At 38.3% G+C, this 14171-nt stretch overlaps 2 protein-coding genes across 2 annotated transcripts; one reads left to right on the top strand and one right to left on the bottom strand.

Moving 5' to 3' along the window:
- The first annotated feature begins 1686 nt into the window (after positions 1 to 1686).
- On the top strand, positions 1687 to 4089 carry LOC123509284. Its single transcript, XM_045263483.1, has 6 exons — positions 1687 to 1794; positions 1899 to 2028; positions 2070 to 2309; positions 2486 to 2963; positions 3009 to 3366; positions 4039 to 4089. The coding sequence occupies exons 1-6, from the start codon at positions 1687 to 1689 to the stop codon at positions 4087 to 4089; spliced, it is 1365 nt and encodes a 454-aa protein (XP_045119418.1).
- A 6760-nt stretch (positions 4090 to 10849) lies between these two features.
- On the bottom strand, positions 10850 to 13562 carry LOC123509285 (protein ZBED8-like). The gene is made up of 3 exons (XM_045263484.1): positions 13125 to 13562; positions 11551 to 11587; positions 10850 to 10881 (listed from the first exon to the last, which is right to left on the bottom strand). Exons 1-3 carry the CDS (start codon positions 13560 to 13562, stop codon positions 10850 to 10852), a joined length of 507 nt encoding a protein of 168 aa, XP_045119419.1.
- Between the last annotated feature and the right edge of the window lie 609 nt (positions 13563 to 14171).

Consider the following 14171-nt stretch of genomic DNA (forward strand, 5'->3'; position numbering starts at 1 on the left):
CACCTGTATTTCCAGTGCCTGCCCACCGCTACTCAACAAAGTCTCTGCAGCATCAAGGGCAAGTTGTTAGTTGGGGAGATTGTTCAACTGGCTGACGACTTCATGGCAACTCTTCCACCAAGTACTTTAGTTACTGCTGTTATGGAGAAGCCAACTTCCAGGTTGCAAAGTTAGTCTCTAAACTCGCTCTCCAGAGTCAACACTTCAGACGACGCTCCCGTTCCTCTAGTTACTAGTAGGTCTGCCAATGCTTCCAGCTCCTCTACCGGTGCCTCCAGTACTTGCTTCTTCCACTGCAAGTGACGCTCGCAAGTGCCAGCCAACCTGCAATTTCACAGCGCCTTCTTTAAACCTTCTGAGTGAACATTAGAGGTGCACGATGTTCGCCGTGGTTTCACGCTGCTCCACGTCTTCGATCAGCCCCAAAAACGAGATTTCTCATCGACACTAGCGCTGAAGTTAGTGTCCTCCCTGCGACGGTTTCCCAATCTCCTTACTTCCAGCCTTATACCTTTATGCCACAAACTGCAGCAAGATTTCGATGTGCAAGCAGGCCATGCTGGTGAAGCTCAGTTTACATGGTTCCTTCGAGTAGACCTTTTACGTCGCAGCAGTTTCTCAAACACTTTTAGGTGCTGATTTTCTTAATCATTTCAGACCCCTGGTTAATATCAAGAATCAACGGCTTGTCGACTTGCTAGACATATCCAGCCCATCTTCATTGACAGCATGTGCCTCTCCATGGTCCAAGCAGGCAACTAGTTCACTGCACTCCTGAAGACGTTGCCGTCTCTCCTGCAGCTGTACTCTGCCGCCAAGCCTGTCAAGCACCACATCACGCACCAGATAGAGACATCTGGCGGACCTACTCACGCAAAAGGCCGCCGCCTTGCTCCTTAAAGCTTCAGGCTCGCCAAAGCTGAGTTTTAGTCTCTCATGCCTGTTGGTATTCTGCAGCCAAGCTCCAGAAACTGGTCATCTGCCCTGCACATCGTTGACAAGAAGAATGGTGACATCCGTCCTTGTGATGATTATCATGCTCTCAACACCCTTACGAAGATGGACTGGTATCCTGGGCCCAACATACAAGAGTTCACTTCACAGCTCTCTGATTCCACCATCTTCTCACGCACCGACCTGGTCAAGGCGTTTCATCAGATTCCATTACAGCCAGAAGACATCCCAAAGACAGCCATCATCACTTATTTTGGTCTGTTTGAGTACAGCTGGTTGCCTTTTGAACTGAAAAATTTTGCCCAGATCTTCCAGCATTTCATCAATGAAGTAATGAGGGGCTTCCCTTTCTGCTTCGCCTATATCAACAAACTCCTCATCACAAGTCCTGACACAGAAAGCCTCTTCACTCACCTCCGCCAGACCTTCTCTCGCCTGGAGGATCATGCGTCCAGATCAACATGGACAAGTCTATGCTTGGCGTCCCTTCCCTGGACTTCCTCGGTCACGCCATCTCATCAGAAGGAATCGCACCTTTACCTTCTAAGTGTGAAGCTGTTCAGCGATTCCCCAAACCATCTACACAGAAACAGCTAAAAGAGTTCCTGGGAATGTTAAACTACTACAACCGCTTCATCCTTCCCTGTTCACTTCTCTTCCAGCCTCTCTACTTCATGCTCAAACCTTGCAAGAGAGGCCAGTCTGATACTCTTGACTAGCCATTAGAAGCCGATGCAGCCCTTCAATTCTGCCAAAGACGTGCTCTTAGAAGTCTCCACCCTTTCCTTCCCGTTTACTGACGCCAGCATCTCTATCTCCACCGACGCCTTCATTGTTGGTGTAAGTGCCGTGCTCCAACAATACATCGGTGATGGCTGGAGACCTGTTGCTTTCTTGTCTAAGAAATTCAGCGCTGTAGAATCGAAGTACAATACCTTCGACAGGCAGCTTCTTGCCATCTCCCCAGCCATAAATACTTTCGCTACTTCGTGGAAGGCCAGCAATTCCACGTCTTCACCGACCAGAAGCCCCTCACTACAGTGGTCCACAACAACAAGTCCAGCTACACATCAAGTACGTGTCCTAATTCACCACCGCTATCCGGTATGCTAAAGGTTGTGAAAATGCCCTGCTGTCACACTCTCTCACAATATCAACGCTGTGTCTTCCTCCCCTCATCGACTACGCCGCCGTTGCTGCAGATCAAGTGGACAACTCTGACCTGCAGCAGCTGAAAGAAAATGCTGCACTGCAGATGAGGAAGATACAGATATCAGGAATAGCCGTGCAGTTATACGCCAACGTCTCCACGTCTGGCCTTACCTGCCTGAGCGCCATCGCTACCCAAAGTTCAGGCAACTGCACGCTCTCTCTCACCCTGGCATCCGTGCATCGCAACAGCTGATGACATCCCACTTCATTTGGACTGGCATCAACAAAGACGTAAGGCTGTGGACCTGCACCTGCTTGAAGTGCTAAGCTCCCTAGGTGACACACCACACCCACTCTTCTCCAAGCACCTTCACACCAGTCTCCACCAGGTTTGAGCATGTCCGCATCGACCTCGTCGGGTCCCTTCCGTTTTCCCGAGGTTACAGATACCTGCTCACCTGTGTGGGTCGCTTAACTCGGTGGACTGAAGCTGTCCCACTGGCTGACATCACCACTGACTCCGTGACGCGCGCCTTCAACGAGACATGGGTGTCCCGGTTTGGCGTCCCCCTCAACTTCACTTCAGACTTTAGCAGTCAGTTCGAGTCCTATAAGTGGGGTTATGTCATGACTCTGCTTGGCATCCACTGCTTCCGGAGTACGAGGTACCATCCGCAGGCCAATGGCACGGTCGAACGTTTCCAATGTCAGCTCAAGGCCTCCCTTGCAGCCTCCTCATCCCGCCGTGAGAAGTGGACAGACACCTTGCCTCTCTCACTCCTCAGTATTAGGACTGCCCTCAAGGAGAATTTACAACACTCATCTGCCAAGCTGGTGTATGGTACAACCCTCCGTTTGTAAGGGGAGGTCCTCACCAGCCAGCCTGCCCTTTCGCTCAACAGTGTCCAGGACTTCGCCAGGAGCCTGAAGGAGTCTTTAGCGAGTCTTCAGCCTGTGCAACTCCGCACGTCCTCTGTCAAGACCTTTGCCAGCCAGGGTCTTGAGAGCTACTCCCACGTTTTCCTCCGAGTTGACGGTGTCAGACGGCCCCTCCAGTATCCCTACCAGGGCTCCTTCAAAGTCATCCATCTGACTCGGAAGACGTTCACCTTGGACGTAAACGGCGCTTCTCAGACTGTGGCAATAGACAGTGTGAAACTTGCCTATCTCCTTCAGATTGTCCCACACCAGGGCGCTGCCACTGCCACTTCTGTAGTCTTCAGTGCAGCCACACAGCTGGGACTCCGCAGCAAGAGGAAGGTCTCGTTCCTCATATCTCGTCACTCGTCACCTGTTTTCTTCCATATTCCCGTTCTCTCCTTTCCTATTATACGTGTCACATTTTTCTTCTTTCTGCAAATTATATCTTCTTATTACACGTTTGCTTCTTTTTTCTTCATAAATACAAATTACAGATATTTTTCCTTTTAATTTTTCTCACACTTGTACCTATTAGACTCATACATACATGCACACCAATATAATTATGCCATTTATACAATTGTATCATAATGTATACATTTAATAACTTCAACAACTTTCCTTTCTTTCTTTCTAGAAAAAAGAATTTTTTGTGAGCACTCGGCCATCTGTGATGTTATTACATTGTGATCAAGTATTACGTTTGTCATAATATCTAGAAGATTTTTTTTCTTTATTACAAACATAGACCAGCTAACTCGCTACCGCTCCCTGACAACAAAAATCTTTACATATATTCATTCATTTATTTACTTATTTATACATACCTATATACATAACAGACATAATAGTATACATACAATAGGCACATGAAAGAAGGAGACAGTTAGAGTTTAGAAAAAGTGCGAAGTTCATGTCTGTAGGATGAGAATTCTGTTGCACCTCAACAAAACCCTGGTTAACTTTCTTTAGATGGTCTGTGTGGGCTAAACTTTTTATGAACGTTTTTAGATCCAATACTTTGAAGGTATTACGGTGGAGAGATTCGAGAACTTTGTATAGCACATTGAAGAGAGGACCTAATTTCGAGTGGCGGTCATGAGTCCTATGGAAGACTACATCTCCAATCTCGGTGGAAGGATCTGTGGCGAGCGAGATCAAGCTGTTTTGAAAGCATCTCATGCTGTGAGTGAGGTTTTGAATGATTCTAAGTAAGTCATCCATGTTATCTTTTCCCTCCTACTTTCTCTATCTTCATTTTCGTTCCAAAGCTGTATGTTGCGTCTACGTGCACGGCGACTTAACTTGCTCTCATGCCCACTCTCTTGAATCTGCTGTGTATTTTTTTATCATCTGGCTTCGACTCAATAGTCACTCTCTAACTAAATTCATCTGTGCTGTTTATCTTTCCCCAAACTCCTCTGACTATAGTAAATTCCTTTACGATTTGACTTCCAAAGTGGTGCACATTCTGTCCCTCTATCATTTCGCGGGGATCTCAATACTTGGAGATTTCAATTTTCAACGCCAGCTTTGGCTTACCTCTCCCTTCACCGACCATCCTGGTGAACTTGCCTTCAACTTTGCTATCCTCCATGACATAGAGCAACTGGCGCAACACCCTACTCGCATTCCTGAAAGTCTTGGAGACACGCCCAACATTCTTGATCTTTACCTTACCTCTGATCGCCAATATTGCTTCCGTCAAGGTCGCTCTAGTGGTGATCTTCTGGCGCTCCTTACTGAGTGTTGTTCATCCTCTTTTAGAGATTTCGGTGAAACTTTTGCTGTAGTGTTAGACATATCAAAAGCTTTTGATAGAGTCTGTAACAAAGCTTTGATTTCAAAACTACCCTCCTTCGGTTTCTATCCTCCCCTCTCCAACTTTATCTCAAGCTTTCTTTCCGACCGTTCTATTGTTGCTGTGGTAGATGGCCACTGTTCTTCTTCTAAATATATTAATAGTGGTGTTCCTCAGGGTTCTGTCCTGTCACCCACTCTCTTTCTATTATTTGTTAATGATCTTCCCAACCAAACTTCTTGCCCTAGCTGTTTTCATGCTGTCTGCTCTTCTGAACTTGCTAACTGCATGCCTTCCCCCCTCCTGCGGCCTCGCTGCACAAGACTCTCTACTTCTTCTCATCCCTATTCTGTCCATCTTCCTAATGCAAGAGTTAACCAGTATCTTCACTCCTTCATTCCCTACACTGGTAAACTCTGGAACTCTCTACCTGTGTCTGTATTTCCACCTGCCTATGACTTAAACTCTTTCAAAGAGGAGTGTCAAGACACCTCTTACGTTAACTGGACCCTCCTTTTAGATTTTCTGTTTTTCCCTTCTACTTTTCTTTAACAGGGCCTGGCAACCAGGGGATTTTTTTTTTCCAACACTGTGTTTGCCTTGGCCAGTGCCCTTGTAATAACCTCAGTCTATCCTTCACTCATAACCGTAACAGGAAACTTCACATCTCACCTCTTGCTAAAACAGCTTCTATGAAGTTAGATGTTGTGAGGTGTGTCCGCCAGTTTTTCTGGCCCCTCAAATTGCTAAGTAGGAGGGAACAAAAAAGGGCTACTGTTTGTTACCTCAGACAACTGTGTTTCGGTTAGGAAAAGAAGATGAGATTTAATAGAGGAGAAATTGTGTTTCACAGATTGAAAGTTAGATCTAAGACCACGAATGTTGAAGAAATAAATGTAGAAAAAGGTGAAAGAGATGTCAAGGCATTTGGTGTCATTATTGAGAGAGGAGTCTGACCTAGGACATTTTTGGTCTCCTCCCCAGAAGGGAATTCGAGGTATGGTTTTGGAGTATCTATTTATCTTTTAAACTTGTTTTTCAAATGAAGGGTGTATGTATGGTAAATGCATGTAGTTTTGTGTGAAGAAGGAGTGTTGTCTTTAGAGGGTAAGCTGTGACTCCTCCATTGAGTTGTGAGCTACAAAGGGAAACGTTCAGCGATATACATACATATATATATATATATATATATATATATATATATATATATATATATATATATATATATATATATATATATATATATATATATATATATATATATATATATATATATATATATATATATATATATATATATATATATATATATATATATATATATATACATATATATATATATATATATATATATATATATATATATATATATATATATATATATATATATATATATATATATATATATATATATACATATATATATATATATATATACATATATACATACACACACACACACACTACAATATATATATATATATATATATATATATATATATATATATATATATATATATATATATATATATATATATATATATATATATACTGCATGTTTCCCTTTCTTTCATATGACAAGCAGTAGCCAAGATAAACAACATTTATAAGAAAAATACCGACTTAAGAGCCACTTCCTGAAAGAAATACAATGAAGAACCAAAATAATTATACAAAACTGGAGAAGAAATTATGATGGACACTACTTAATTAATGTAATGTTTTACCGTGAGATGTACTGCGACCGTGGGTATTGTTCAGCTACCCCACGCCACGCCACACATTCAGATGTACTCCACGCAGCTTGGAGTACACTCAACGCTCACCTGGCAATCTACTTGCCTGCCTTTCTTTGACTGGTCCTCCTGTCAAGCACAGCCAGTCTACCTCTACAGTCTACTGTCTACAGTCACACTCCAGTGTGTAGACTGTAATTCTGCATCATCACGCAAGCTACAAGCTTCATTCAAGGCGCCCAGACTACAAGCCTCTGGCCGCCGGCTACTCATCAAGCCTCCACGCTCGCTACCAAGTATTTTGTATTCCTACAATAAACACAGGGAAGCTTCCCCCTGGTGTTTCTTTCCATCACACCTGCATATGTCGTTGGTGCCACTGGTACCAGGACATTAGATGGTGGCAGCTGGTGGCCGCCCACAGCCCGTGATCAGGACATCACCGCCACATTGCAGCCTAGTGACGCCGTCCGTCCCTTCCTGCTTCCCCCAGCCTACCACCCCTGGGCCCTGGCAAGGATTTTTCGTGGAGCTGAGGACATCTATACATCTCTGCTACTTTATAAGTATCACCTGTCGTGAGTAAAACTTTATAACCACAGTGATTAATTTTCTGTGAATATTTTTAGAGTACCAGTGAGTGTCTTCCCGCGTAAATAGGCGCGCCATATTTGATCTCCAGTGAAGACGGTTCCTGATTGGCTCTGTACAGACGCCATATTTGTTGTTGAGGTTGATGTGCCAAGTATTATTTCTGTGCAAGTACACACATTTTTTTTCAGTGAATACACATTTACACATTATTTTTTTGTCTGTGCTGATTATACTATTGTGCATGTTTTGATGTGTTAGCATTATATGCAGTAATTTCTTTATTTACGTGTGCATAAATTATTTTACGTATTTTCCTCAGACACTCAGTTTTCTTTGATTCAAATTTTAAGGGTAACTCCTATATTCATGTTTTCTTTCAGTATGCACTTTCCATAATCATTTACTTGCCAAGTTTTTATAATTATTTCATTGCATTCTTAATTACAATTATATTAACATCATTAGTACAGCACTTTATTCATTTTATTGTGTAAATTGTCATTATTATATCTCTTGATTATTGCAAAAGTGTACTTAGTATAATTTCATATTTTATTTTTCTCAACTCTGATACAATTATGTTCTTGTGAGTACTCTCGTACTAATATTATTCAATTTTCACAGAGTATGTTGAGAAGTTCTTATTTGACCCGTATGTGACTCAAGTTATCGTCTCTGTTACGTCCGAGTACACACAGCACACATCTGTGCATGGTCCAACACAATTTCATTGGGGTGGTAACTATAAATACAACAATTTTGTGTATGTTTTTACGTAGTGGTAAATCTTATTATCATCAAATTGTCACAATGTCTGACCCTGTTGCTACTACAACTACTACTACTACTACTACAACTACCACTACTACTGCTACAAATATTTTCACTCCTGTGACTACATCCACTACAAATGTCACATTACCTCTTACATCTGTAGCATCTCTAGCTATTAAACTTCTACAACATGACACTTCCATTCAGAAATTCAGTGGAGAAGATATTGACACATTCTCTTGCTCAATTTTTACAGTTGTGTGAAGTGTATCTCTTATATTATATCATGTTATATTATATTATGTTGTATTGCATTATGTTTATTGCATTATATTATATTATATTCTTATGTGCTGTCCCCAGATGACACATGGGGAGGGATTAATGTCATGTAGGTAATATTTTTTTTTACTGTAAATTTGCTTGATTTATCAGAAGACATATTCATGCTTCTCAGGCCTTAACACACAGGCGTGGCCCTAGGGTATATCGTGTGTTCCATTTGCAGTTACATTTTTTACATCCCAATTTACTCTTTTTATTACTAAATTTATAGTAACATTTTCGTTTTCTCCCTACCTACATAATATTGTTTTTTTGCTAGTGTCACTATTATATTCATATCATTTGTTTTAGCAGCACCTGTATGTTATACATTGTTATCTGCTCTATCCAAGTTGAATTAGCTACTCAACTTGTGGTATGTAGGTGATTTATGTTATTTAGAGTTGAGTGTTTGTTTGCTTGTTTTTTTTTTTTTTTTTTTTTTTTTTTACATTATCATCTCTTCATGCTTTTCATTTATGCTCAATTATATATATATATATATATATATATATATATATATATATATATATATATATATATATATATATATATATATATATATATATATATATATATATATATATATATATATATATATATATATATTGCACAATTATTAGATGTATTATATGTAAGAAACAATATTTGTGACATACACTTTATTCACCATATGTAACACATTTTTACACATGTATGTAACATTGTTCCTATGTTCCAGTGATTTCATTATACATGATCATGTATCATTTCTATGTCTTTATACAAATTTTGTATGTTATATATTTACTAGTCATTACCATAAATGTGTAAATTTTTGATCAATAATGCATCTTACTTTTGAAATTGCATCAAATCAATATATTTAGCCATGTTATACTTACAATATCATATTATTGCTGTTTATTTGCAAACTAACTATATTTTCTTAATTGTTCTCACACCTATGTGATATTTATTTTGCTCAGTGCATTGTATGACATGTCTTATTATTATTATTGTTCTTTTTGAAGTGTTTAAGTATTGACTAGAGTGCTCGGTGAGGACACCTTCGTTAGCGTGGTCGAGCAATATGATGGACACTACTTAATGTAATGTGTACCGTAAGATGTACTGCGGCCGTGGGTATTGTTCCGCTACCCCACGCCACGCCACATTCAGTTGTACTCAACGCAGCTTGGAGAACACTCACGCTCGCCTAGCAATCTACTTGCCTGCCTTTCTTTGACTGGTCCTCCTGTCAAGCACAGCCAGTCTACCTCTACAGTCTACTGTCTACAGTCACACTCCAGTGTGTAGACTGTAATTCTGCATCATCACGCAAGCTACAAGCTTCATTCAAGGCGCCCAGACTACAAGTCTCTGGCCGCCGGCTACTCATCAAGCCTCCACGCGCTCGCTACCAAGTATTTTGTATTCCTACAATAAACACAGGGAAGCTTCCCCCTGGTGTTTCTTTCCATCACACCTGCATATGTCGTTGGTGCATATATATATATATATATATATATATATATATATATATATATATATATATATATATATATATATATATATATATATATATATATATATATATATATATATATATATATATATATATATATATATATATATATATATATATATATATATATATATATATATATATATATATATATATATATATATATATATATATATATAATATATATATATATATATATATATATATATATATATATATATATATATATATATATATATATATATATATATATATATATATATATATATATATATATATATATATATATATATATATATATATATATATATATATATATATATATATATATATATATATATATATATATATATATATATATATATATATATATATATATATATATATATATATATATATATATATATATATATATATATATATATATATATATATATATATATATATATATATATATATATATATATATATATATATATATATATATATATATATATATATATATATATATATATATATATATATATATATATATATATATATATATATATATATATATATATATATATATATATATATATATATATATATATATTGTGACAGCTGTAAGAATGATGTAATATCTGGTTCTATTTGCACATCTAATGACACCACACCTGTGTAAAATTATCGAAGTGGGGCGCCTTTCTCGGAGATTGAAGAACGGTATCATTACTTACACAGCTGTCGTCCAATCAATTGCCTTGTATTAATAATTATACAAAAAATATACTCCAGTGTTATCTTTATTCCAATGAAGTCTTCATCTTCACTGTCTTTCCATTCCTTACTTTATAAAATACATAAACTTATATTAATTGCCAATGTGATATCCACCCCCATCCAGAGGTAATGCCACATATAGTGGTTCTTTTATGTCGATTTTTCCTTTTTCTTATATATCTATGTGATATATATATATATATATATATATATATATATATATATATATATATATATATATATATATATATATATATATATATATATATATATATATATATATATATATATATATATATATATATATATATATTGTTACGACCTTCAAGCAGTCTGACCCAGTGCCCCCCAAGGAGCTGTGGGCACCAGTCACTGATTAGGTTAATCACTCTTATTAAATACAAAAATTAAGATAAGTAGTCAGGAGTGACTTGGCTTCAATGCAACGGTTCTTAACGCAAAAGGCTGTTCAAGGTGTAACAGAACTGAAAAACTAATAATAAGGAAAGGTTAAGAGAAATAATTTAAATCCTTAACTAATTTATTAACAAAAATAAGCAAAGTTAACTTAACAACAAACAAAATTAAACTTAAGGCCCGTGGATAGTTAAAAGTATAGTAATCACATCCAAATAGAGAAAATAATAGCACTCACAAAAATATAGAATCACAAAATATAATAAATCAGGTAAATAAGTTTAACCTAACTGCTCAATACTGAAATAAGTCACCCGTGGGGGTGTCAACACACCTGCAGCTCAACACCACATACACAACAAAAGAAATAACTCATTAGCACCAAGAAATATAATAAATAAGCTGCTTAAGGGTGAAAAGAGCATAATATGAGACCACAAAAATAAATAAATAAGTACAACACTTATTAGGAGTAATAAGTATATAAATTCACCACACACTTGCCCTCCCCTCTGGCTGGTACACACAATAATGAGTAAATCACCACAAATAATATGATTGTTAGGTAATACAACCACAATAAACACCCAAAATCTCTCTTGGCTTACCAACACTCACAAAGTGGCCTTCATCCCTGGCGTCCTTCTACACCACACAAAGATAAATCACCAAAATACCGGGTAAGCACCCAAAACACCCAAAATATTCACACGTCACAAAACACAGTGACTTAAATAAGTGCCAAGGAGAACCAGCATCCCTACGATCAGAGAAATAAGGAGTAAGATACTCAGCCAGAGATAAGAGGGGAGCGGAGTGGCGGTCACATGTCCAAGCCTTTCAGGCACCCCAGTGTGGTCTGAGTTTGTGGCGTCGGTTCACAGGCCTTTGTCCGAGGGGAAAACATTACGTCACATGATGTCATCTGAGCACCCATTGGCTAACACTTTCTAAACCTGCCAGAGGGCGTTAACAGAGTACCATCTCGTTGGTCCCGGTGTCGCAGTAAAAAATCTCCCGGAAGTGTCTTGCTCATCTGCGCATGCGTGGGTGGCCTATGCACATAAGGCTCGAATCGGCGTCGCTTCTCGTTTCCCCTCGTGTCCCTCACTTTTTTGTTACCCTTTTGCCAATTCCATGGGCATTAAATCAAGAGTTTACAGAGTTTGGGAGGGGGTTTAACCATCTCTCGACTTTACAAAGAACTCCTAATTTTTATTCCTCCATTTCTTTACTCCTTTAAAACACTCCATATCTCCTAAAAATCGGGGGGAATTCATCATGCTTGAGATGGAAATGTTTATTTATTCGTGATATTAATGATCTGTTTATATGCCAATCATTTGAATTTTTAATAAACATTTTATTTGACTGTATATACGACGAAAGAATTTGGAAAATACATGTATTTATCCCTATACATGATGGTGCAGTATGACATGCTGATAACGCATGCGCAGTATGCTTAGTAAATCTTGTCCTGACTCATCGTGCGTCTGGCAGTGCATAGGCCACCCACGCATGCGCAGATGAGCAAGACACTTCCGGGACATTTTTTAGTGCGACACCGGCTCCATGGCCTCCCTCTCACAAAGACAATTACAAACATGACGTCACGACACTCTCTCTAAAATCTCCGACGGGCACCCGCTTACACTAAAAGCATAGAAGTACATTATTACAATATATATATATATATATATATATATATATATATATATATATATATATATATATATATATATATATATATATCAGCGGTTCCCAACCTTATTTGTCCCGTTCCCCCTTTTCCAGTCATTGTTTCACCTGTGGACCCCCTACAACGAAATAGGTTAAGCCAAGAAAATTAATAAAAGATTTTTCTGCAAGAAATGAATATATTAATGTAAAATGCCTTCCATTGTTATGCTGATTAAGATGTAGGCCTATTTATATGAAATCAGAAAACATTCCGTTCAGCACTTTTTGATTTAAGTAAAACACATAGGAAAAATGTTATGTTAATGTTGTTATAGTTGTAGGTATTGTGTGCAAAAACTATCTTTATAATATTTGCCCTTTTTTGAGCTTGCAAGCACATGTATGAATAAAAAGAATCACAAAAACTGTATGAATACAACAAAAAATCACAAAACAGCAGTGAATGAAACTTTTCATTGGTTGCGAAAAAGTATGTCACTTTATATTTCTCAATGGGACTTTTGTGGTTGTTTTGAGCAACCAGCTCATGAATCCTTGGCTCAGTGGCAGCCAGTGCACACCTCAAGTCATCTTCCACAGACAGCTTGTTCCTTGATTTTGTTTTTATTGCAAGTAATGAAGAAAACCCACTTTCGCACAGGTAGGTTGAAGCAAAAGGCAAAAGAACTCGAACTGCCAGATCACTTATTTTTGGATATGATTCCATCATTGAACACCAGAAGCTAGACAAGGAGTTTGACTGGAACACATTCTTGGCTGTTGAATCATGGAGAAGCTCAATGAACTCTTCTTGTGCGTCTTCTAACACATCATCAACCTGACATAAGAAAGGATTTTTTGCTAATCCTGCATGCTGAGGGCTCAAGTCAGGAAAGTAACGGCGAAATTCATCATCTAGCTGAGACAAGTGGTCCATGATTTCCTTGGACAAGGTACTTGAAAGCTGACCATCAGCAAGAACTTCATTCAATGATGGAAACATCATAAATTTTCCTACACTCACTCTCTTCTTATACAGCTCCAATTTGGCCAAAAATGCATGTATTGAGTCACAGTGGCTGAGCAAGTTTGAATCCTTTCCTTGAGTCTCAAGTTCAGCTGGTTGAAGATTTCAAATATGTCCACAAGATAAGCAAGGCGGAGCTCAAAGTGTTCTGATTTCAATATCTCCAACAGGTCACATTTTTCTGTACATCAAGAAACATTTCAACTTCCTGGCGAAGAGAGAAGAAGCGGGACAAAATCTCCTGCAGACAACCACCTGACGGATGTATAAAAGAGCAAGGAACTATGCTCGGATTCCATGTCATGACACAGTTGCTGGAACAGTCTCGTGTTGAGGGCAGAGTTTTTCACATAGTTCACGACCTTGACAATACCAGTGAAAATTGTGAGAAGCCCAGAAGGAAGCGATTTAGAAGCCAGAGCCTCCCGATGAATGAAGCAGTGCACACCAACTGCATTTGGTGCTTTGGATTTTACTTTTGCTTGAAACCCGACCTCGACCCAAGCATGGCTGGAGCTC

The sequence above is a fragment of the Portunus trituberculatus genome, chromosome 26, assembly GCF_017591435.1.
Source record: "Portunus trituberculatus isolate SZX2019 chromosome 26, ASM1759143v1, whole genome shotgun sequence".
Taxonomy (NCBI): Eukaryota; Metazoa; Arthropoda; class Malacostraca; order Decapoda; family Portunidae; genus Portunus; species Portunus trituberculatus.